The 22,204-nt window shown below is 43.1% G+C and overlaps 1 protein-coding gene across 4 annotated transcripts in view; it reads left to right on the top strand.

The window, feature by feature from the left end:
* Nucleotides 1-20,519, top strand: part of LOC133972125 (triple functional domain protein-like) — a 75,871-nt gene extending 55,352 nt beyond the window's left edge. The window contains exons 30-63 of one of the 4 annotated variants that reach the window (XM_062409370.1): nt 13-102; nt 194-286; nt 377-488; nt 604-794; nt 1,128-1,229; nt 2,549-2,578; nt 3,612-3,754; nt 3,873-3,972; nt 4,290-4,533; nt 4,647-4,754; nt 5,049-5,242; nt 5,333-5,503; nt 8,241-8,336; nt 8,503-8,651; nt 8,748-8,814; nt 8,929-9,032; nt 9,122-9,191; nt 9,275-9,364; nt 9,450-9,542; nt 10,245-10,295; nt 10,393-10,470; nt 10,611-10,802; nt 11,889-12,069; nt 12,178-12,420; nt 12,513-13,021; nt 13,811-14,058; nt 14,751-14,883; nt 14,963-14,990; nt 15,129-15,291; nt 15,436-15,557; nt 15,643-15,721; nt 16,136-16,336; nt 17,050-17,188; nt 17,854-20,519. In XM_062409370.1, coding sequence (XP_062265354.1) covers nt 13-102; nt 194-286; nt 377-488; nt 604-794; nt 1,128-1,229; nt 2,549-2,578; nt 3,612-3,754; nt 3,873-3,972; nt 4,290-4,533; nt 4,647-4,754; nt 5,049-5,242; nt 5,333-5,503; nt 8,241-8,336; nt 8,503-8,651; nt 8,748-8,814; nt 8,929-9,032; nt 9,122-9,191; nt 9,275-9,364; nt 9,450-9,542; nt 10,245-10,295; nt 10,393-10,470; nt 10,611-10,802; nt 11,889-12,069; nt 12,178-12,420; nt 12,513-13,021; nt 13,811-14,058; nt 14,751-14,883; nt 14,963-14,990; nt 15,129-15,291; nt 15,436-15,557; nt 15,643-15,721; nt 16,136-16,336; nt 17,050-17,188; nt 17,854-18,411 — 5,172 coding nt within the window. In that variant the 3' untranslated portion in view covers nt 18,412-20,519. Of the gene's footprint in view, nt 1-12; nt 103-193; nt 287-376; nt 489-603; nt 795-1,127; nt 1,230-2,548; nt 2,579-3,611; nt 3,755-3,872; nt 3,973-4,289; nt 4,534-4,646; nt 4,755-5,048; nt 5,243-5,332; nt 5,504-6,500; nt 7,388-8,240; nt 8,338-8,502; nt 8,652-8,747; nt 8,815-8,928; nt 9,033-9,121; nt 9,192-9,274; nt 9,365-9,449; nt 9,543-10,244; nt 10,296-10,392; nt 10,471-10,610; nt 10,803-11,888; nt 12,070-12,177; nt 12,421-12,512; nt 13,022-13,810; nt 14,059-14,747; nt 14,884-14,962; nt 14,991-15,128; nt 15,292-15,435; nt 15,558-15,642; nt 15,722-16,135; nt 16,337-17,049; nt 17,189-17,853 lie in introns of those variants that run through there. The other 3 variants (XM_062409369.1, XM_062409371.1, XR_009924432.1) reach the window with 3 other exon arrangements.
* The last annotated feature ends 1,685 nt before the right edge of the window (nt 20,520-22,204 follow it).

The raw sequence follows: 22,204 nt of genomic DNA, 5'->3' as shown, positions 1-22,204 counted from the left end.
CTCTTACTCCAGGCTGATAAGTTCCAGATGTATGTCAACTACTGCAAGAACAAACCTGACTCCACCCAGCTCATCCTGGAGCATGCTGGGAACTATTTTGATGTGAGTATCGCCTGCGCCGATGAAAATGACACCAAGCGCTCATTGTCACTTGTCACTCGATCACATTACTTCTCTGTGTGGGTGTTAACAGGAAATTCAACAGAGGCACCGACTGGCCAACTCCATCTCTTCCTACCTGATCAAGCCTGTGCAGAGAATCACCAAGTATCAACTCCTGCTGAAGGTAGCCCTCCGAACCCAATCACATGGCCGTGGTTGTTATGTCCGTGGTTATTGTAGTCATCATTTCTGTGTGTGCATTGCGTGTGTTTAGGAGCTGCTGACGTGCTGTGAAGAAGGTAAAGGAGAGATAAAGGATGGGCTCGAGGTGATGCTCAGTGTTCCTAAGAAAGCCAATGATGCCATGCACCTCTCAATGCTGGAAGGTGATCAACTCAAGCTACTTGTTTTTTATGTTGTTCTGATTTTTGTTTGTATTATTTGTAGCAAATCTTCATAAATCTTGAAACATTGTAATTTGATAATTATAATCTCCTCCAGGTTTCGATGAAAACATCGAGTCCCAGGGAGAGCTCATTCTCCAGGAGTCCTTCCAGGTTTGGGATCCGAAGACTCTGATCCGTAAAGGTCGAGAGCGCCACCTCTTCCTCTTCGAAATGTCTCTGGTCTTCAGCAAGGAGGTCAAAGACTCAAATGGCCGCAGCAAATACATCTATAAGAGCAAACTCTTTGTAAGTGGATGACAGCGAAATATATGTACTGAAGTGTGGTTGTCTCTCTTCATTTAACTTCTTTAAATGAATTAAGGAAAGTGTAATTAAAGGGTCAGTCAGGCTTTTGTGTATAGATTTTCTTTAAGCCAAATATCTTTAGCATATCTTTACCTTTACAAAATCCAAGTAAATCTAATTGCTCTTTAGCCATTGTCTCAATAAATCACTCTTTATCTGGGTTGAGTGTATTTCAGATTCTGCTGTTGTGCCCCGGTGAAGCTTTTAGAAGACGATCTTGTTTACTCGTAACAGTTGTCGACATCCTCTCATATTGTTCTTCTCTCTCCCCAGACGTCAGAGTTGGGGGTGACAGAGCACGTAGAAGGGGACCCCTGTAAATTTGCTCTATGGATGGGACGCACCCCAACCTCAGACAACAAGATTGTACTCAAGGTAAAACACGCTTCCTCTTCCTTCACAAATTTACATCAAGGTTTCGACTGATTTTTTTTAAAAGAACTCAAACTGAAATGACTCAATCTTGAAATCCAAGGTTGTAGCACTTAAAATTCTAATAATTAAGATTACAGGTTTGTTGTCTATGTAATCAAAAAATTGTTTTTTTAGAGTGTCAGATTCCCCCCCACAGATCAATAAATGATAGCGGAGATCAGGTGTGGGGGGGGTCTTTATTACATTACATTACATGTCATTTAGCTGACGCTTTTATCCAAAGCGACTTACATTTTTAGAACACTCATCATTTTATGAGGGGCCATCTAGGGGTTCAGTATCTTGCCAAGGACACTTAGGCATGCAGATGCAGGATAGAGTGGGATTCGAACCAGCAACCTTCTTGTTGCAGAGCACCCGCTCTGTTGCAGAGCACCCACTCAATCTCCTAGGCCACGCTATCTCAGTCAATCCATTTTTTTCTCTCCAATCTTTCATTGTACACTCTGACGTCTAGTTTGTTTGCATGAGCAGCTTGGAAGTGGCCTAGAAGCTTTCTGTATTTTCACACGTCTCCTTCCTTCTTTCGTTCCATCTTCTGTCTCTTTGTCAGCCTCTGTCCTCTGGTTGGATTCTGCTTTGTTCCTCGTTAACAACATGGGCACATCTGTATATCTGGGGCTGTGTTTTCTGTGGATCTTTTGTATCTCTGATTCTCTCTGTGGGCTAACATGCTTCCACCAACGCTGCTGACACTGATTCATCGAACGCCCACAATCGCCCCTCCTGGCTCGACGCCACATTATCAGAGGGACTAGTAGCAATCTTTCTCTGACAGCAAAACTAAGCTTTTCATGATGTGAGCAGCCATTGGAGAACTAAGAAATTCCATTTAATTACTTCTCTGGGTGATTCTTTTTTTTTTATTCTTTCAATTTCCCTGTTTTCAAACGGCTTCTGTTTTCCTGTTGGACACTGTCACAGATGGATTGAAGTGTGTGTCAGCCGTTGTGACAGCATGATGCCAAAATCCTAACACATTTAATTCTGAATGTCTCCAACAACTACATGATACATGTTGACTTCCAAAATCATTACTAACTACACATGTTCTCACACTCTCTCTCTCACACACATGCACACACACTGACACACACACACACTGACACATATATTTGGCCTTCACCGCACTTTCAAGCCAAATTGTCTCTGTTGTGCGTCTCTATCATGTAAAAGTGTTTTGTCAGTTTAAGAAATGTCATGTGCATCTTCTAAAAGCAAACCAGTGAAATTCTCTATTTTACATTTTAAATTCAAAGCTAAGCCAGGGATCCAAACATGGAGCCATGGTGAGTACAAACCACAACACAGCCCTCAGCCTCTTCGCACAAGTCTGAAACACAAACTCTCAGCACCTCTTACCCTCACTCCTCCAGAACAGTCTCTTGCAACACATAGACAAACTGTGTGTGGACAAAACCAGCACCCATAGAAGAAGCCCTCTCTGACCCAGGTCCTCCACATGTGGATATATTCTAGGACAGTGATTTCCAACAGAGAGTATTTGTTCTTCAGGGAGAACCCATCATTTTCTCATAGGAATACTTGAGAAGATTTTGTAGTAGAACAACAAATAAGAAATACACCATTTAATTGCAAAGTGATCCGCACATTGTATTTGCTGTGTCTCATGAAAACTGAGTTGTGAGTGAGAGTGTGACATCTTGTCATGGATAACTGGGTAATTTATTTACAGCTAAAAAGGTGAAGCTGAAATAAGTATAGATAAACCGTCAAAGGTAATGTTGTGCTTATGGATATATAATCAACTGCTAAATCTTAGAAACACTTTAAATAATTAGCTTAACGTAACCTTCATAGACAAAAGCCTGACATGCGTAGTTGAAGATAACTTAACACTAAATGTCTAAAAAAGTTGGTACTTGTTAAAAGAAGCCAGACTAAAGCTAGTTGAGAACACCTGCTTCTGCAACGGCCACACAAAATCAAACTTTGACAAACTGACATACGTATTATAAGACATTATTGTGACAATATTCCATCTTAAAGCCTATAACTAATGTTGTCCTGTTCAAATCCAATGAGTTTTAATGATGAAGAGGTTCTTGAGTTGATTTGAGACGTCTGTGGGGCTCCGGCTGACTGAAGAGGTTGCGAATCACTGTTCTAGAAGTCCACGGCTGGAGATGCCTCACGTAAAATACGACCAAATCAAATCTTTAAAGTGACTTCAGTTTATAGGAGATGATGAGAGATCAATTCAGACTTGCGTGACACAGGGTGAAGCAAGATTTTTAAAGGAATTTAATTTCCTGATATCTCTTAACTGTGGACTTGTTGAACTCCCTCCGTCGTTTGCAGGCGTCGAGCATCGAGAACAAGCAGGACTGGATCAAGCACATCCGGGAGGTGATCCAGGAGCGCACCATTCACCTGAGAGGAGCCCTCAAAGAGCCCATTCATATTCCTAAAGCAACAACAGCCAAGCACCACAAGGGCCGAAGGTAAACATGTCTGGACGGATGTATCAGAATTTCTTTGTGAACTGAGAGGTTTGAGATTTTTTTTGAATCACACATTTCGACGTGTAACTGATAATGTGTGTGTGTGTGTGTGTGTTAGGGATGGAGAAGACCTGGACAGTCAGGGTGAGGGCAGCAGCCAACCGGACACCATCTCTCTGGCCTCCCGCACCTCTCAGAACACACTGGACAGCGACAAGGTGAGAGTGCGCTCACTGACTATTGTGATAATGCAGGATTCTGAGTATCTTTCACATTTGGCATCAAAGTGCGACACTGGTGCCTCATTTATTGCTATTGTGTACTCACAAAATAAGGAATAAGCACACCTGTATTCAAACTTGCATATGCATGTTTCCAGGTAGAACATTACCGGTGTAATGTGTGATGGTTGCACAGTTTTATGAATCTGATTATTATCTGGCTTTTGGGCACACACACATATCACACATATTTAAATCCATTGCACTGTTTTATAAAGGAGGGCCCTACTCTAAGTGATTCTCCCCTCCTTCAGCTCTCTGGTGGCTGTGAGCTGACTGTGGTGATACACGACTTCATGGCCAGCAACAGCAACGAGCTGACTGTGCGCCGCGGCCAGACGGTGGAGGTTCTGGAGCGCTGTCACGACAAGCCGGATTGGTGCCTGGTCAGGACGACAGACCGCTCCCCCGCCCAGGAGGGCCTGGTTCCCTGCGCTATGCTCTGTATCGCCCATTCCAGGTCCTCCATGGAGATGGAGGGCATCTACAACCACAAAGGTCAGAGCCGTGTGTGGTCGGGAGAGTTCGTCGGTGTGTCTGTGGTTGAGGAGATACTTTGTCTGCATCATAGGAAAAACAAATTAATGACTGCGTGGCTTCCTTTTTCACAGACACTCTGTCAGTGTGCAGCAATGACTCCATCATGCCAGGGTCGTCCGCCACACTTCAGCCTGGTCACGGCATTGGCTCTCACATCTCACCAGGGCCCAAACGACCAGGTATGTACCAGCGCACAGCTTAATCAACTCAAAGACACAGCTACATCAGATTTTAGTTGGCCGAAGTAGTTTTCCATAAGTTACTTTGGCTTGAGTTCTATTGTAAGTACTTTATACAGTACTTTTTAAGCCGCTTACTAAATTCCCACTAAGCCACTGTGTACTGATCGAGCACATGAAATAGAAAGTACATTTCTGTAGGTTCACATTCAACCGTCCCTGTATAGTGTGGTTTTAAAGATGACGCTCCACATTGCAGCAGACTCAGTGCGCCGTGTTTGGTTTGTTGCCTAGGTAACACCCTGCGGAAGTGGCTCACCAGCCCGGTGCGCCGGCTAAGCAGCGGCAAGGCAGATGGCCACGTGAAGAAGCTGGCTCACAAGCACAAGAAGAGCCGCGAGGTGAGGAAGAGCGGGGAGATGACAATGGGCTCGCAGAAAGACTCTGACGACAGCGCCGCCACACCACAGGATGAGACTGTGGAGGAGGTGGGTGCATACACCTCTGTCCAGTCAACAGCTCCTGTGCCCTTCCGTGAAGTGTTATTCATCTCTACCTTCAAACCATGTGTGTTGCAGAGGGTTCGTAACGAGGGCCTGTCGAGCGGCACGCTGTCCAAGTCCAGTTCTTCGGGCATGCAGAGCTGCGGCGAGGAGGAGGGCGAGGAAGGTGCTGACTCGGTGCCACTGCCTCCACCCATGGCCATCCAACAGCACAGCCTGCTGCAGCCGGACTCACAGGACGACAAGGTGAGCAGAGGGAGGACGTTACCAGGGGGACACATGTGAGGGGTCAGAGAGAGGAGACAGAGGAGGAGAGAAGACGAAACAGACGAGTCAGGGGGAGGAAGTTAGGACTTATTAGGTTTACAGCATTCTTTAAACTTACGTTCTTCTACATCTAGAATGGGCACAGGTTATTTTTTCCCTCTGGAGAATCTAGTGGACATGTGGTGATGTGAGACAATTTTCTATCAGAAATTAACTGAACAATGGGTTCTGGACTTTGAGTTTTGCTTCTGTCACATTGTCAGCATGTCCACTTACTTGCAGTGAATCTGCCCTGATCTCGTATGAGCTCAATCAGACATTATCCAGAGTTTTTACTCAGCTGCTGTCCGGAGAAACTGTGGATTCAGTTCAGAACCTCTCACTCAGAAATTTGCGTCCTCACATACAGCCCCTCCGGATAATTTCTGATTATCCCGAGCTAATTTCAGGTCCGAAAGCATCTTAAATCGGATAAATATTCACTTTCTCAACTACGTTTTTAGTATTGTTCTTGTAACTAAACCAAAACTTCAAATTCATAATCATATTTGGTCCAATACTAAGGCATATTAAGGTTAGCAGGTTAACAACTGCTTTTTTCTTTACCCTTTAATTGAAACACTATCAATGATTAAGTTTAAGATAAATCCAGAACTTATGCTTCTTTGTTGTCATTACTGATTTTATATTCTGAAGGAAACATTTTTTACATTTCTTATTCTCCCACTTTTCCCCCAAAAATAGCACATCTCCTGACACAGTTTGAAGTGACTCCTTAGCTTCTGTTATGCATAACATTTTTATCTTGGCATGTTGCATCATATTCTCTCCTTTCCTCCTAAAGCAGAGAGCACTGAAACGTTTCAGGTAGTCCACGTGTCCTGCTCGACCAAAGCGGAGACTCCTCTGACACTAATTTCTGTTTCTCTTTTGTTTTGTTTCCTGGTTGTATCGTTTGCTGTTCGCCATGCTGTAGCATTACCTTGATTTATGTCCTGTCTTTGCTTTGTCTCAGTTTCCATACCTCTCCATATAAAAAGCCCTGCTCTTCCCCCCTCTGTCTCTTCCCTCAGTCAACTCTTGGATTCTCTCTTTTTTTTCCCCTCCAACTCTTCAGCTTTAACTGCTACTCACTTTCTAGATGGAAAGCAAATGAAGCGCGTGGCTTTTTTGTAGACTTTCTTCTTTTTAAACTCCCCCTCTCTGTCCCCTTAAAGTCACTCTCCCTGACTTTTGTATTTTTCTCAACTTTTAAACGCTACTGCATTTCTTTAGTGCAGTATTTCCTTCCATCTTTTTTTAGTTTCACTTGGTTTGACTTTTCTGTGACGGAAAAATGTATATAAAGAGAGGATGCATGTAGCTCTTACTCTAAACAGATGAGTATTTTTCTGGCTTTGATGCTAACATGCCTTTATCTGTGCCAAGTTTTATACATTTTGAAGAATTTGAAATCTCCGTAATGCCTGGCTAGAAAATCGCAGGGCTGCAGCTTTTTTTCCTGCATGTTTATCACACATTTGATGGGAGGAGGTTGGTAGGTGAACTTTAAAAGAAACAAACGAGAGTCGGTACGATTTCCCCCCCTCGTCAGCTGAGCAGGCAGCTCCCCTGGTTATAATAATCTGAGTACGAGCCCACACTAAGGTGATAATTCAAAAGCCCTCCTGTTCCCATCATCCCCCGAACCCTCACGTCCCCCCTCCCTCACCTACTCGTCCTCATCTCCCTTTTACCCTCTGTGCGTTAACCTCATTACCCATGCAAGTAATTGGAATCTCTAAACGCTGGCGAGGCCAGAAGGGCACACAGCCTCACCCAGAAACCTAATTGAAGAAAGTCTTGAAGCACAGCACAGCAAGGGTGAGAGTCTCCTGAACTATATATATATATATATACATACATACTTCACAGACACACACCTCTGTCATTCTCGCTCTATTAGCATCCTTTCTTTATCTCAGAGGCTCTTCATCATCATCATCATCACCTGAGAAAGCAACGGAAACATCCTCTATTCAGTCATCACTTTTTCTTTCTTCCTGACCTCCCACCTCTCCCCATCACCATTTTCTCACATTTCTTTTTCTTCAGCTTCATTTCGCTCACCCAACCTTCGGCCTCATGTTATTAACTTTTTCACTGACAGCTTTTTTAAATTTCATATACTTTTATACTTTTCACTGTCTTTAACCTTCGGCTTTAAACTGCTGGCTATTGGGTTTCAGTAACTGTGTGGATGGTTCTTTGGATTTACAGCAGAGAGCTTTTAACAAATATTTTCACCAAGTCATCACCAAAGCTAGTAACTGAAGTAAAACAATCAGTTATAATAAATTTAAAAAAGAAACAAGCTACTAACAGTTAATCCTAACCAAAACCTAAGCATGGCCTTTAACCATTATAATAATAAGCTATTTATTTAGCTTTTCATCCGTGGACTTTTGCCTTATATTCATGAATTTGTCAATCTTGTAGTTTTCACATAAATCATACAAATATTTATCATCTGTTTTCGAGATAAAGAATTTGCTATTCTTAAATATCAAATTAAGTTATTGATCAGTATAAATTCTAAAATACAACTTTTGTCGACACACGCTGTGGAAGTTGTGTTGAGCGGAGTCAAAGAGCAGGATTAGCATTAGCAGAAAAGGGTCGTGGTAATGCATGGATTGTTGAGCTCTAATTTTCCATCTCGCCGTTTTCGTCTCAGACCTCCTCTCGTCTGTCGGTGCGACCGTCCAGTTCGGAGACGCCCAGTGCCGCCGAGTTGGTGAGCGCCATCGAAGAGTTGGTCAAAAGCAAGATGGTAGGATAACACGCTGAATTTCTCAAATTTGTGGCATTCAAAAGGACTTTTTTATCTTACAGATACACATTCCGAATTATATATCTATTTAAAGAAATCCTTGAATTTGTAACCGTTTCTGCGAACGTTTTATTTGCCCTTATTTCACCTTGTTGTCCTGGTGCAGGCTCTGGAGGACAGACCCAGCTCTCTCTCAGTGGAACAGGGCGACAGCAGCTCGCCCTCCTTCAACCCCTCTGACAACTCCCTCCTTTCATCCTCCTCCCCCATGGAAGAGGTGGATGAACGCAGGAACAGCATCCTCAAGAAAAGACAGTACGTCTGCTTCCTCCTACATTTTGCACAGTGATGAATTGCGAGTTTTCATTTGTAAAAGTTTGCCATCTCTTCTTTCCCCTGTCTGTGCTGTAGTGACATTCTGTTGGAGTTGATGGAGACGGAGAGAGATTATGTCAGGGACCTTGGTCTGGTGGTGGAAGTGAGTTGATGCTTTGTAAACCGTGGATCTGCTTATTTACTTTTTACACATAATTGTGCCGTCACAGTGCTGTAGCTATCTCTAACAAGTCATAATGTGTCTCTCTGTCCCAAGGGCTACATGAGTCGGATGAAGGAGGAGGGCATCCCTGATGATATGAAAGGGAGAGACAAAATAGTGTTTGGCAACATCCACCAGATCTACGACTGGCACAAAGAGTATGTGGTGCACGTGTACAGGATGATAGAGAACTTTCTCAGATACACAGAAGCTCACGTCTTCTCTTTCCTCCCCCTGTCTATCTCAGCTTCTTCCTCGGGGAGTTGGAGAAATGTTTGGAGGACCCTGACAGACTGGGACCACTCTTTCTCAAGCAGGTCTGTCCACAGTGAAATTCCAACCTCTGCTTTACTTGCAGACATTTGATCGTGTTGTAATTCTCTGCGCTCTTTATGTCCAGGAACGGAGACTCAACATGTACGTGGTGTACTGTCAGAACAAGCCCAAGTCAGAGCACATCGTCTCAGAGTACATTGACACCTATTTTGAGGTATGAGCACATTATGGTGAACATTTCAGCAGATATAAAACATTTCCATCCAGCTGAGTCTCTGAAGTAACGTGTGACTCTCTAGGACCTGAAGCAGCGGCTGGGACAGAGGCTGCAGATCACAGACCTGCTCATCAGGCCAGTCTCGAGGATCATGAAGTACCAGCTGCTGCTCAAGGTGTGTGTGGCACAACAACTGCTCAGTTCCCCCTTTCACCTGTCATTACTATACAGCATCTCATCTTCTGCTGTCTGCAAGTACACACACGGGCTGTCACCTTCTGTTCCAAATTTGGACATTCGTACAAACGTTGGGGGAAGTTCAGATTTGAACTGTAACGACCTCTTTGATTTCAAAATCTGGCCGAGAAGCACATCAGAGCGACTGAAGTAGTTTGCCTCATGATCCAGCAGAGGGCGTTCACTATGAGCTTGACGTTTTGCATGCCTACTCGATCCATCATTTAGGTAAGCGAAAAATGCTAGGTTGTTTTCATATGAAAATGGAGGACTCCAGCAAGGAAAGCTGTCCTGTGTGGATAATCCTGATACCAGGGCCTCAGAAAATCGGCTTGTGGAAGTGTTTTGGGTTCTGCACTGTAGAATGCAAAGTAATGAACATAGGAAAGGCTGTTTGTCGACTTTGTACCACGCCATCTGTCGGCTCATCTGTTAGATTTCCGCCCAAGTGAGGCAGCGGAGGAGCGTAGCAACGTCAAGTATTCATCCTCTTCTGACTTGTGCAGGGGGGAGCATTCAAATATAGACAAAACTGACAGCTTTAATACACATATCAGCTATTTAATATCTACACAGATATAATTAAATTGGAAATTGTCACGTTTATATTTAGGTGCATAACTTTTCTTTTCTGTTGTAGGCTTTTCTGAAACACTCTAAAAAGGCTGGACTGGAGTCTACGGAGCTTGAGGTGAGATAAAGAGAAATATCTTTAAATATTATTTAATATTTAGATAATATCCCGTTCAGGAACCTCATCAACCTTCTGGTCATTTCTGTTTTTACAGAAAGCCGTGGAGGTCATGTGCATTGTGCCAAAGAAGTGTAATGACATGATGAATGTTGGCCGGCTTCAGGACTTCGATGTAAGAAATGACATTAAATGCTGAATGAAATAATGCTACACACTAACACAGCCTTCATGCAGTAGCCCAGACTTGATTTCTGTTACATTCTGTCAATCATCTCCTTCATCTGATCCTCCATGCTGCACATCTGTCTCCAGGGGAAGATCGTGGCACAGGGACGTCTTCTGCTGCAGGACACGTTCATGGTCTCTGACCCAGAGGGCAGTCTGATTGGCCGGATGAAGGAGAGGAGAGTCTTCCTCTTTGAGCAGCTTGTCATCTTCAGCGAGCCCCTCGACAAGAAGAAAGGTTTCTCCTTGCCTGGCTTTCTCTACAAGAACAGCATAAAGGTAATGCCTCTATGATGTACAAATCAGACAACAGCCAGTGCAGTGTGAAAAATCAGGGGATACCGCACCATTACTTGTATCCTCACTCGCTCGCATTGGGTGGAGTTGTTGCAGAGATTTCCAGCAGGTTGGGAATCAGAGTCTGTGAGGCGTCTGTAAGCCTCTAATAGCGATTAGCGACTGCTTATCTAGCTGAAAGTCCTGTAGTGTGAACTGGGCTTAAGGACTTTTGACTCAGTCACCAAGCTACTGCTCCCTCTTGTGGAAATACTCAGGATTTAATCAGCAAGTGAGAATTATTCTCTTTTATAAACTTGATTCAAACAAATCTTTCTTTTCAGAAAATAATTATTATGCTATGCAACATTAAGATAATCTTCATTCTTTTATTTTGAGATGTAATCAAATGGGCATGTTGAGGAAAGTAGGTTTAGAAACAAACAAACCATGAGACCCCTGGAAACCCCAGAGCTTTAATTCCACATCAGCTGATCTGAGTTCAGTAGACCTTATACTCCATCGTCTTTGAAATGTTGAGATAAGCACGTGCCTGGTAAATAAAAACATTTCCATCAATGGGGCTCAGATTCACCATGGCAACATATGAATTCAAATGCAGAACATCCAGTTAAATCCAGTGGAACCGGAAAGATTAATGTGTGGCAACCCACATCTATTTGTGAGAAACAACAGTGACAGAGCTGTTGGAGGAAAAAGGCAATAGGGCAAAACCATGTTATATGATATTTTTCTTTACTCGATAATTAAATAGCTGAAATCCTGTTTTTTTAGATTTAGTTTTTAATATGTTTATTCATCTCAATGGGTATTTCTGGCCGCAGACAATGAAAATTTGTTGACACAGATTAAGAAGTAAGTTAATTAATTATGATGGTAACCGATTCATGGTAACTCACAAAAAAAAGCAAAAAGAAATGCTCATAACAGCATTGTTCTTACTCTAAATCATATGCAGACAATTGTAGAAAGTGAATAAACGTAACAATGCAAGTATATAATTTATTTGTTGGCACAATGCAATCTCAGAAATCTGCTCACACTTTGTGTTTCTGTGTTACTCTGCAGGTCAGCTGTTTGGGTCTGGAGGACAATGTGGAGAGCGACCCTTGTAAATTCATCCTCACGTGTCGGTCGACCAACGGCATCGTAGAGTCCTTTGTGCTTCACTCCGCCCATGCAGGAGTGCGTGAGGTCTGGACCCTTCAGATCAGCCAGATACTCGAGAGCCAACGCAACTTCCTCAATGGTACACTGATAAGCGCGCACAGACACACATGTTCTATGGAAGGAATAGTTGGATATGTGTTTGCACGTGTCTCTTTTGAACCTTATCACTGCTCTGTCTTTACAATAGAGTATCAGAGGAACCATGTAGGGGCAAGTGGTGGCTCGTGTGTGCCCAGCATGGGAGCTCCAGGTGGATGTACAAGTGTTTCTAGTGCGCCTCCTGGAGTTGGAGGCTCCCAGGGTAGTTCCAGCCCTTCAGGACCCCAGGGTGGCTCTCGTCGGCCCTCCAGAATCCCCCAGCCCTCCCGCCTGCCCCAACCCCTACGCCACCACCCCGGGGCCGACCCCGATGGCCCCAACAAGATGTCAGGTATGAGCATCTATACATTTCTGTGAAACTTGTTTTCTGAGGCAAAATGACAGATGTGACTGAAGTGTAAGTTTTCCTCGCTTATGGTCCAGGTTCTTCCCCTCGTCCTGTCCCTCCTCCCCTTCTCCTTCCAGCGGGTAGCCAACAGGGCAAGCGCCCTAGCCAGACACCCGATGAGCAAGCACAGACCCCCACTCCTGCCAGTGTTGTAGCCCCTATTCCCCGTGCCACAGTTGGGCCACTGCCATCAACACCCACTTCCAAACCACGGCCTGGAGCCGTGGCTCTTGTGACCTCCCCCCTGGCCACTCCCAGCTTTAGCAAAGACATCCTCCCTCCTCCCCCACCCAGCCCCGGCCAGAAGTCCGGATCTGGATTCTGGAACTCTATGCCAGGCTCTCCAGCCAGCCGGCCTGGCTCATTCACCTTCCCTGGGGAGGCTGGAGAGAGTCCAGTCCGCCAGAATTCAAACCAGACCCAGACTGGCTCTGGACCTGGTAGCCAAACACACAGGCACTCCACACACAGCAAGGAGGCAGACCGCATGAGCACATGCTCGTCTGCCAGCGAGCAGTCCATCCAGTCCACCCAGAGTAACGGGGTAAGACCACTACCTGCTGCACAGTGCTACTCCAACTAACACCGAGGCAGAGGGAGGCCTGGTCTGTCTTCTCTGCCCACTGTCTCCTGTTCTGCTGCAGCCAGCGCTACTAATCTGTCCCCTACTACGCATCTCTGACAACCTTCACTGCTCTTCAACATCATCCTCTCTAGCAACAGTTTGTCAACATGTTTTCAGGTCCTCTCTAATGGAACTTGATCAGCTCTTCAGTGGCTCCCTTTTCAAGGCTGCATCTAGATTTCTGACTTCTAACAAAGCTTATACTAACACCTGATTTCCTCTTGGCCGCCCTTCACCTCCTGCTGTCTTCATGGTTTGTTACTCCGATCTACTTTTCCTGCAACTAACCTCCAACGTAACGTTTGTGGTACCAAGACAAACGTACTCAACCAAGATTGTCTCATACAACCTAACGTTCCTCCTCTCGTCTTTGCCTGGAGCTGCAAAGCAAAGACGAATGAGATGGAAACCATCTTCTTCTACCTGCCTTCCTTCATCCAGTTTCCTTCAAAAAGAAGAAAAAATTGAATCACTGATTTATCTTTCTTGCTCTTCAATCTAATCCTTTCTGACGACTGTTTTCAGTGGCTACTGAACTATGAAATCTTCTTTGTTTTTCCGCTTTTATCTTATTTCAATTTTTTTCACTTTATCTTATCAAATCTATTTCACTGTTACTCTTGAATATTGTTCCACAGTTTGAAAATATCTGTTATCATAAACCTCATCAATTAATACTGTTTCCCATGTCTCCATCCTGTGGTGCAGAGTGAAAGTAGCAGCAGCAGTAGCGTATCCACCATGTTGGTGACCCAGGACTACATGGCTGTGAAGGAGGATGAGATCAGCGTCATTCAGGGCGAGGTCGTCCAGATCTTGGCCAGCAACCAGCAGAACATGTTTTTGGTGTTCAGGGCGGCCACCGAGCAGGGCCCCGCTGCCGAGGGCTGGATCCCCGGATTTGTGCTGGGACACACCTCGGCCATCGTCCCTGATTGTCCCGAGGGATCCATCAAGTAAGAGCTCTGAAAGATTTAAGGAATCAATATTTATATAGTCTTATCTTTATCTTTATCAAGGGAGTTTTGTGTGATTGTGTTGTCTTTTTTATTCTCCAACCTTTTTCAGTAAAGTGAAAAAAATGAGTCTTTCTGGCTGAAAAGAGAAAACAGCATTGTATTAATACGTTATTTTTCCAGAGGCAAAGACTGTAAGCAATCCTACAAGTCATATCCTTTTGTTTTTCTTCTTCTGTTTAGTTAATGCTAATATAAGATGTCTCAACTTCCTGCAATTGGTCAGAAAGTCAAAAATGTCACACTGCAAACAAACCAAGTCATGGTTCAGTTTGATTTGGAAAGAGACCATCTGGTTGGTCCAAATCATGGTCGAAGGCATCTTTCACTTTTCACAATGTTTTTTAGTTCAAATAAAACTGAGAAGTCTGAAGAGCTGGAACAAACCAGAAAGATGGGATAGCATGTTAAGCTTTCTCCAGATAAGTGGTTGGGAGCTCTTCTGAATAGATTATAAAATTAAGTCAACATTTGTTCAATGTATTAAATACACGGTGTATTATAGGTGTGAAGACTGTACAATGCGTTCGACCGTATAATGTCAGCATACTGAAGTGCCAAAATCCCTACATTAACCTACTAGTTAAACTGAACCTTTTGATCTGACTTGAGTCCTCTTGTTGTTCCAGCAGGAAGTCTTCATCCTGGCACACGTCCCTGCGCATTCGTAAAAAATCAGAGAAGAAGGAGGCAAAGAAAGAGACCAAGCTGGAAAACGGTTACAGGAAGTCCAGAGATGGCCTGGCCAATAAGGTTTCTGTAAAGGTGAGTTTATCTAGTACTACCCTAAAATCATGCTTCTGCTCCACAGTGCATCACTCATGATTTGTTTTTCTCTTTTCAGCTTCTAAATCCAAACTACATCTATGATGGTGAGTGTGAACTTTGTGTGTCTGCTCATTCGAAGATAAAATGAACGCACACGACCATCAAAGGCTCTTTTAACAGTTAGTGCAGAATTCTAAAAATCCTCTCAGCATTTGACAGGATTTTACCTTTTCCTCTTTCAGTTCCCCCGGAGTTCCTCGTACCTCTGAGTGATGTGACCTGCGACAACGGAGAGAGCGTCACCCTCAGGTGCAAGGTCTGTGGTCGACCCCGGGCCGCTGTCACCTGGAAGGGACCCAACCAGAGCAACCTCGCCAACAATGGACACTTCAGCATCACCTACAGGTAAGAAAACACCATCTCATTTGGACAAAGCTCCATCAGACTGCAGAGTAGATTTTCTTTTCTTACATTTAACCGTTTTGACAAGAACAGTCAACCAGTTGTTTGTTGAAATCAAACTTAGATGAATGTGTGTGTTTCTTTCAGTGATACGGGTGAAGCTACACTGAGGATAATTGGTGTAGCCTCTGACGATGATGGCGTTTACACTTGTGTTGCCACAAACGAGCTGGGCAGTGTTGCATCCTCCGCCAGCCTCAGAGTGTTGGGTGAGAGCACAGATTCAGTTCTGCCTTTGAGTTGTGATGATGCTACGTACAGACATGAACTGATGGATTGTGTCGTTTGTCTCAGCTGTGTCCACTGATGGGATCAGAGTGAGCTGGAAGGACAACTTCGAGGCTCACTACACTGAAGTGGTTGAACTGGGAAGGTAAAAATCGACTGTATCTTCAAGCAAGGGCTTTGTTAATAATGGAGCGCACAACTTCCATGGGAAAGTGTCCTATCTTTATTCAAGAGCAGGGCCTATTGACTAGCCTTTTCTGATCTTGCAATGCTTTCACTCAAACCCTTGCGCTCTATCTATTGGTTGGGTAACTCTGACAGGCTTGCTGCACAAAAAAGTCAGAGAGCAGAAGAGAAATCCGAGATTAAAATAAGCTGAAGCTGGAAATCGAAGTGCGGGCTATTTGAGTGTGAGCGGAGGGTTTTAAGTGACTTTAAACAACGCGCTTGAATAAAGATAGGGGGGGGGGGTTTAGTCAATAGCATGACAACCATAGCTACTGTGTGACGTACACTAACAATCTACTGAATGTCCCATCTTCTTTCAACTCACCACCAGGGGTCGTTTCTCCGTCGTCAAGCGTTGTGACCATCAGGGAACCAAACGTACGGTGGCGGTGAAACAAGTGAACAAGAAGTTGATGAGGAGGGATCGGGTGACTCAGGAACTCAATCTGCTCCAGAGGCTCCAGCACCCCCACATAGTCAGTCTCATAGACACGTATGAAACCCCCAGCAGCTACGTCCTGGTCCTGGAGATGTGAGTTCAGTCGAGAGAGAAAAAGATCAAGAGGAAGAATTTGATCTGACGTGTGTAGCTCATTAACTCGATAAATGGAGTATGGTGGTCTCTAGGAACAAAGCACATGCAGGAGTGAAAGCACAGATACTAAAAGGACACACTAAGAATGCTAAAGAACATACAAACAGGGAAAATGACACAGGAACTAGTCCACTTGAGGAGAAGCAGAGACCACTGGGATTTATGAGCCTAACCCTTTAACAAGTCTTACTATTTATTTTGAGGTAACATAGAAACCATTGGATTTTTCTAAGGTGAAGTCACTTTGTCCAAATAATGTCAAACCTTTGTCCTTCTCAGAGAAGATATATCTAAGTCATGACATTGAGGGCTTTAATGGAGTGTTATGACCATTCACAGACACTCTGTCTTGTCCTTTATCTAAGGGTCTGTGCTCGACTTTGGTTGCTATTGTAGCTGCCAATGGGGTTGGGGCAGCTGGACACTGTAGAGACCTGTTGAGAAACTATCACTTAAAATACAGAGACATTTAAAAATTGTTACGTTCTTGTCGGGAGCAATTTAAAATCTTGTTATATGAAGTCTGATACTTATCCGAGCCCATCCCTCTGCAGAGCATGTGTTCACTCTGTATGTGTTGACCCCGTAGGTATGTTTTGAGAAACATTGCTGTTCTTTCATTTGATGTTTTTCCTATGTGTGTGTTTTAGGTCTGACCAAGGTCGTCTGCTGGACTACATCGTGAGCTGGGGGAATCTGACGGAGGAGAAAGTATCCTGCTACCTTCGGGACGTTTTAGAAGCTTTACACTACCTGCACAACTGCAGGATAGCACACCTGGATGTAAAAGTAAGTACATCAACCATGACATGCTCCTACTGCAAGACTGTATTAAATGAACTATTCAGCATTACGTTAAATACACGTGTTTTCCTTCTCACTGAGAATTAGATCAATACTACGATTTTTTTTGCGACAAATGAAGCTACAGCCGGCAGCCTGTTATAAAAATCAGACACATTCCCCAATAAAACCACAAATTTTCGCTTTCATTTTTGATTGGACTAGAATTTTTTTCAGTAGAGCGCTTAACTCCACACATAAACAGTCCCATTCAATTCAATCAAGCTGCACCAAATTAAATATACTAGATTTCTGCTCCCTAAATATGCCAGATTTCTTTCATCAATATCCCATCAAACCATCTCATATTTAACTGACAAATATCAGAGTGAAGTCAATGTTCCCGTCTAATTCTTGGCTGAAAAGCAAATAATCACAAAACACAGGACTACTTTCATTAGATTTATCCTCCAGGCCAACATGTTTGATTTGTTGTCATCTGGCCGATTAAAGGCTTTTTTCCCTATTAAATATAACGGGTCAAACTTTAGACTAATGTTGCACCTACAAAATAGTAATACTCATAGTAAAAGACTGGAAACCTGACTGATGGATTGAGCCCAGTAATCAATGAAATGGAGATACTTGACTTTCCTCTGCTCCTCCTCCAGCCTGAGAACTTGCTGGTGACTCACAGCTCCAACGGCCAGCCAACGGTCAAACTCACAGACTTCGGTGATGCCGTCCAGCTCAACAGTGCCAACTATATCCACCCCCTGCTGGGCAGTCCTGAGTTTGCCTCCCCGGAGTTGGTCCTTGCAGAGCCAGTATCGCTGACCTCTGACCTGTGGAGCCTGGGCGTCGTGACCTACGTGCTGCTGAGCGGTGCCTCCCCTTTCCTGGATGAGAGTGCAGAGGAGACCTGCCTGAACATCTGCCGGCTGGACTTCAGCTTCCCCAGGGATTACTTCCAGGGCGTCAGCCAGGCGGCCCGGGACTTTGTGTGCCTGCTTCTGAGGACCGACCCCGGCAGGAGGTGTCCGGCCGGGCTCTGCCTACAGGAGCAATGGCTGCAGGCTGGTCTGGCTGACGACCGAGCTAGAGCCGAGAGCTGCCTGGACACCTCCCGCCTCATCTCCTTCATAGACAGGAGGAAACATCAGACTGACGCGCGGCCCATCGGAGGCGTCAGGAGCTTCATCCAGAGTCGCCTTCAGCCCCGAGTGTGAGGCCTGAGAAAGGATTCACAAATGTCAACCCACTCCCTCACGGCGCCTCACCAGTTTGACCACAGCAGGAGACACCAGACACACCTGCGCTTGTTGTCCAACGCTGAGACCGCAGAGGGGCTGCAGACTCCTGTGGGACTGAGCATCTTGATTGTCTCGATGTAAAAGAAGGAGAAACCATGAATGCTGATCTTATCCTGTTTCACAGAATGTTGATTTACTCAAGTCCTGTTGTCCTCTTCTCAATTAATCTGAGACCTGTTGAGGTCTCCAGCCAATCAGAGCCCTAGAGAACAGAGTTGTCACTTCCCACGTAAATTAATGTATCCCCCTTGTCTACTGCTGCTTGCTGGATTCAACTCAAAACTGATTTTGTAGTAAAGTGAACAAAAATCAAAAAAAAAAAAAAATGAAAAACTTTATGGAGGTAATTTATTTTCCTTTGCGAGAGTTAAAGCTGATCAGTGGAGCCAGTTGATCGAGCCTTGACCCCCCCACTGCACAGCTGCAGAGCTTTCAGGAGAAAGTGATGCCCACAGAGCGAGTGATAGCGCCGAGAGCAAACGGTCCTCCCTCGGGTCGAGAGAGAGCGACACGGACATGGTGCGATTTTGCTCTTTTACACTAAACTGTAACTCAAAGACATTTTAGGAGCAGCCCTTTCTTATAGAAACTATGTATAGAAAGGAAAAGTACCGTCTCTACGTTTCCAAAAAAAACAACAACAAAAAAAATCAATTGTAGAAAATGCTCGTCAGTTGAAAGCTGCTGCGCTACTTGGACTCTGTAGACGGTGAGCGCGCTTGTTGACCTTACTGAGACGTTTATACGTGCGATCAGAGCTCTTCGATTGGCTGCGCTTACATTACGTACCTAATCTAAGATACCACGATGACCATGTTGCGAGTAACAATGCTGCACTGTCCAATCTGAGAAGAAACACCAGACATCATCGTTTGCTTTTCCCTAGAACAAACTTGTGTTGCGCGGATGTGAGATGTTTAAGCCTTACGTTGTAAATAGACGTCTGCCTCCTTTCTACTCACATTCACAGTGAGCGAGCGTCGGAGGTGGTCGTCGGGTAGATGGGGAGTGAATGTGGAGGCAGAGGAAGACAAATTACTGTAAATGCACTCATTGTATGTTATGTTTGATTATCATGTGCAATGTTGCGGCTTTAACATTTTATGCAACTATTTATGAAGACATCTGTTGTATCTGTAATAAATCTAGAGAAAAGCATGTACTTGGTACTGCAAGCACTGCTGGTAGTTTGTGGTTATTTGGTCTCGGAGCGTGACGACTTCCAGGCAAAAGGTCACCATCTAAACTCATCACGGGCTAATCAAAATCCATTCAACACGTTTGCTTCTGTACGCCTCTGTAGTATTGGTACACCAAAGTTACTCTAGCATTATAGTTCTTAGCAAAACATGTTTTAATGTGATTACGCGTCGCTTGAGTGAGGTCATCGATGATCATGTGAAACGATTGTTTACAGGAGCAGGACAGACACGGAACGAAAGGAAACATCGACTCTTGTGATTCGGAGCAGGAGCTGAACGCATCATTTCCTAAATGGTGTTTGTAACTTTATGTACAGATACTTGTTTCTAAAATATTTCTTCCATCGTCTTCTGTTCTTAATATAAAAAACTAAGACTACAAACCGTGATTAACTGATGGATTTTAGTGCGATTAGTTTAATACCATGGTACAATTTTTTTTTCCAGACTATAATTTAATCCAGTGTGAGGATGTGTCACATTGAAATGGATTCTACCAGGAACACAAGTCACAGTCTTCTTCTACCTTCCTATTTATTTTTAAAGGCGTGCACAGACAATTAGAAACAAAGAAACTTGGACTGGATACCTCAGTTTAGAGTTTTTTTTTTTTTTTTTGTTATTTCATCGTTTGTTTTGTTTCAGTTTCATGAATTACATGTTTGTTATTTGTTTGTTTCTAGTTTCATAAATTACATGTTTATTTGTTTTTATGTTTTTTATCTTTGCATGTATATTTCTTTGTACAGTTCATACAAATTCTCGTGTAAATATTCTCATTTTGCCATCAGTTATTTGAAAATTAAACATAATGAACACATATTTGCCGTTTGACACTTTGTTTCCTCAAGTCTCATTTATGATTTCCTTGTTTGTGTTGAATATTGATGACAGTAGGATCAATGACAAGGTTTCTAAGGTAATTTCCGTATTGACGTGATATATATATTTTTTAGTCCAGAAATTGTCTTTAAACAAGTCTCATTTGATAAATAACTTTTCAAACCTCTTGAATTATGTAATTGACAGTATTTTTGGCTTCACGTAAAAAATATCAGGTGCTGCAATCAAATACTTGTAAAGATATATACAAAGAATCCCTTCAGAGGGTCTACACCCAGAATTATTTAGTATTTACAATCTATAGCATTCTATTAGCCAGGTATTCAATATTTAAAGCACATAACACAAATACAAAAAACTATTGTTTTATATTTATCAACCATTTTTTGACTTATTGGTTTACATGAATATTTGATTTGACCGCACCACCTCCCAACTGACAGGAAGTATCCTGAGTAATTGCGTTTTTATTTCAAATACAAACATGATTCAGTAAAATACTTTTTTTTACAAGGAAAACTATGTTTTTTAGGATAAAAGTAGTAAATTTCACTTACACCTTTTCTTCACATTTCGATTTGCTCATCATTTTTGGCTCTTTTCAGTCAGTGATCACTTCAGCTGTGGATTGAACTTGTTCACACTTATTGTTGATACTGGATTTTAAAGGTCTATAGCAGTCAAGATTTTACAGAGTTAAAAAATGAATAACTATGATTTATTGACATCTATGGTCTGGCAGTGAGAGAAGCCCCTCTGCGAGACGTGAACTTTCTGATCCTTACACTGAGATTTTACTTTAGGAAATAATGTCTGAAAAATATCTTTGACTTCCAGTGGACCTGATATTGATCTTCTATTATCGCATGGAATCATATAAACAAGACTTATTATGTAAAAAATGATGTCATTTAAGCATTTATTTGACGATTGGTTCATATTCCTGCAGATAATTAAAGAAAAGATAGGGAACCAATAATGGAGCTACATATTTGTCCACCAGAGGGCACCTATACTCCTATTTTTCAATTGTGAAACGTCCTGACCATTACACAGTGCTTTACAGTACAACTCACATTACACAGATTCATACTCATGATGGCTATAAGGGGTTCAGTATCTTGTCCAAGGAGATCCTTATAGGAATGTTGGCTTACATTAGGGTGCGCTCGTGTGACATGTGGCAGCGAAACTAATACTTACTGGTGCATCTTAAAAAGTATATAAGTAAATAAATTGCCTACAGCCCTTTTTTTGAATGATCTATGGAAAATTTGGAGATACTGGATGTATATTTTCACGAGTTGTACTCTACCTGTAATGAATCTACAATATACTAAAGTTTAATATATTAAAGTATATTACGGAACAAAATAAAATCAACTTTTTCGTTATATATTTCTTTTGAGATGCACCTGTTTTAGCTTTACTTGACTAACGTCACATCAAAACAATGTCATGAAGTTCTAGTCAAAAATAGGGTCTGCAGCGCCCTCCAGTGGCTCTTTGCTTGCATTAAGAGAAGTAGATTTTCGGGCCTCCGAGAGGATAACTGACGCCAAAATTATATGAATATTACTTAATTATATCTGATGACCGTTAGGTGGAATCGTAATGACATCATCCTCATCCCACTTGCCTTGTCCATTACAACATTTTCCTTT

Source organism: Platichthys flesus, chromosome 17, assembly GCF_949316205.1.
Source record: "Platichthys flesus chromosome 17, fPlaFle2.1, whole genome shotgun sequence".
Classification (NCBI taxonomy): Eukaryota; Metazoa; Chordata; class Actinopteri; order Pleuronectiformes; family Pleuronectidae; genus Platichthys; species Platichthys flesus.
This window is presented reverse-complemented; position numbering and strand designations above follow the sequence as displayed.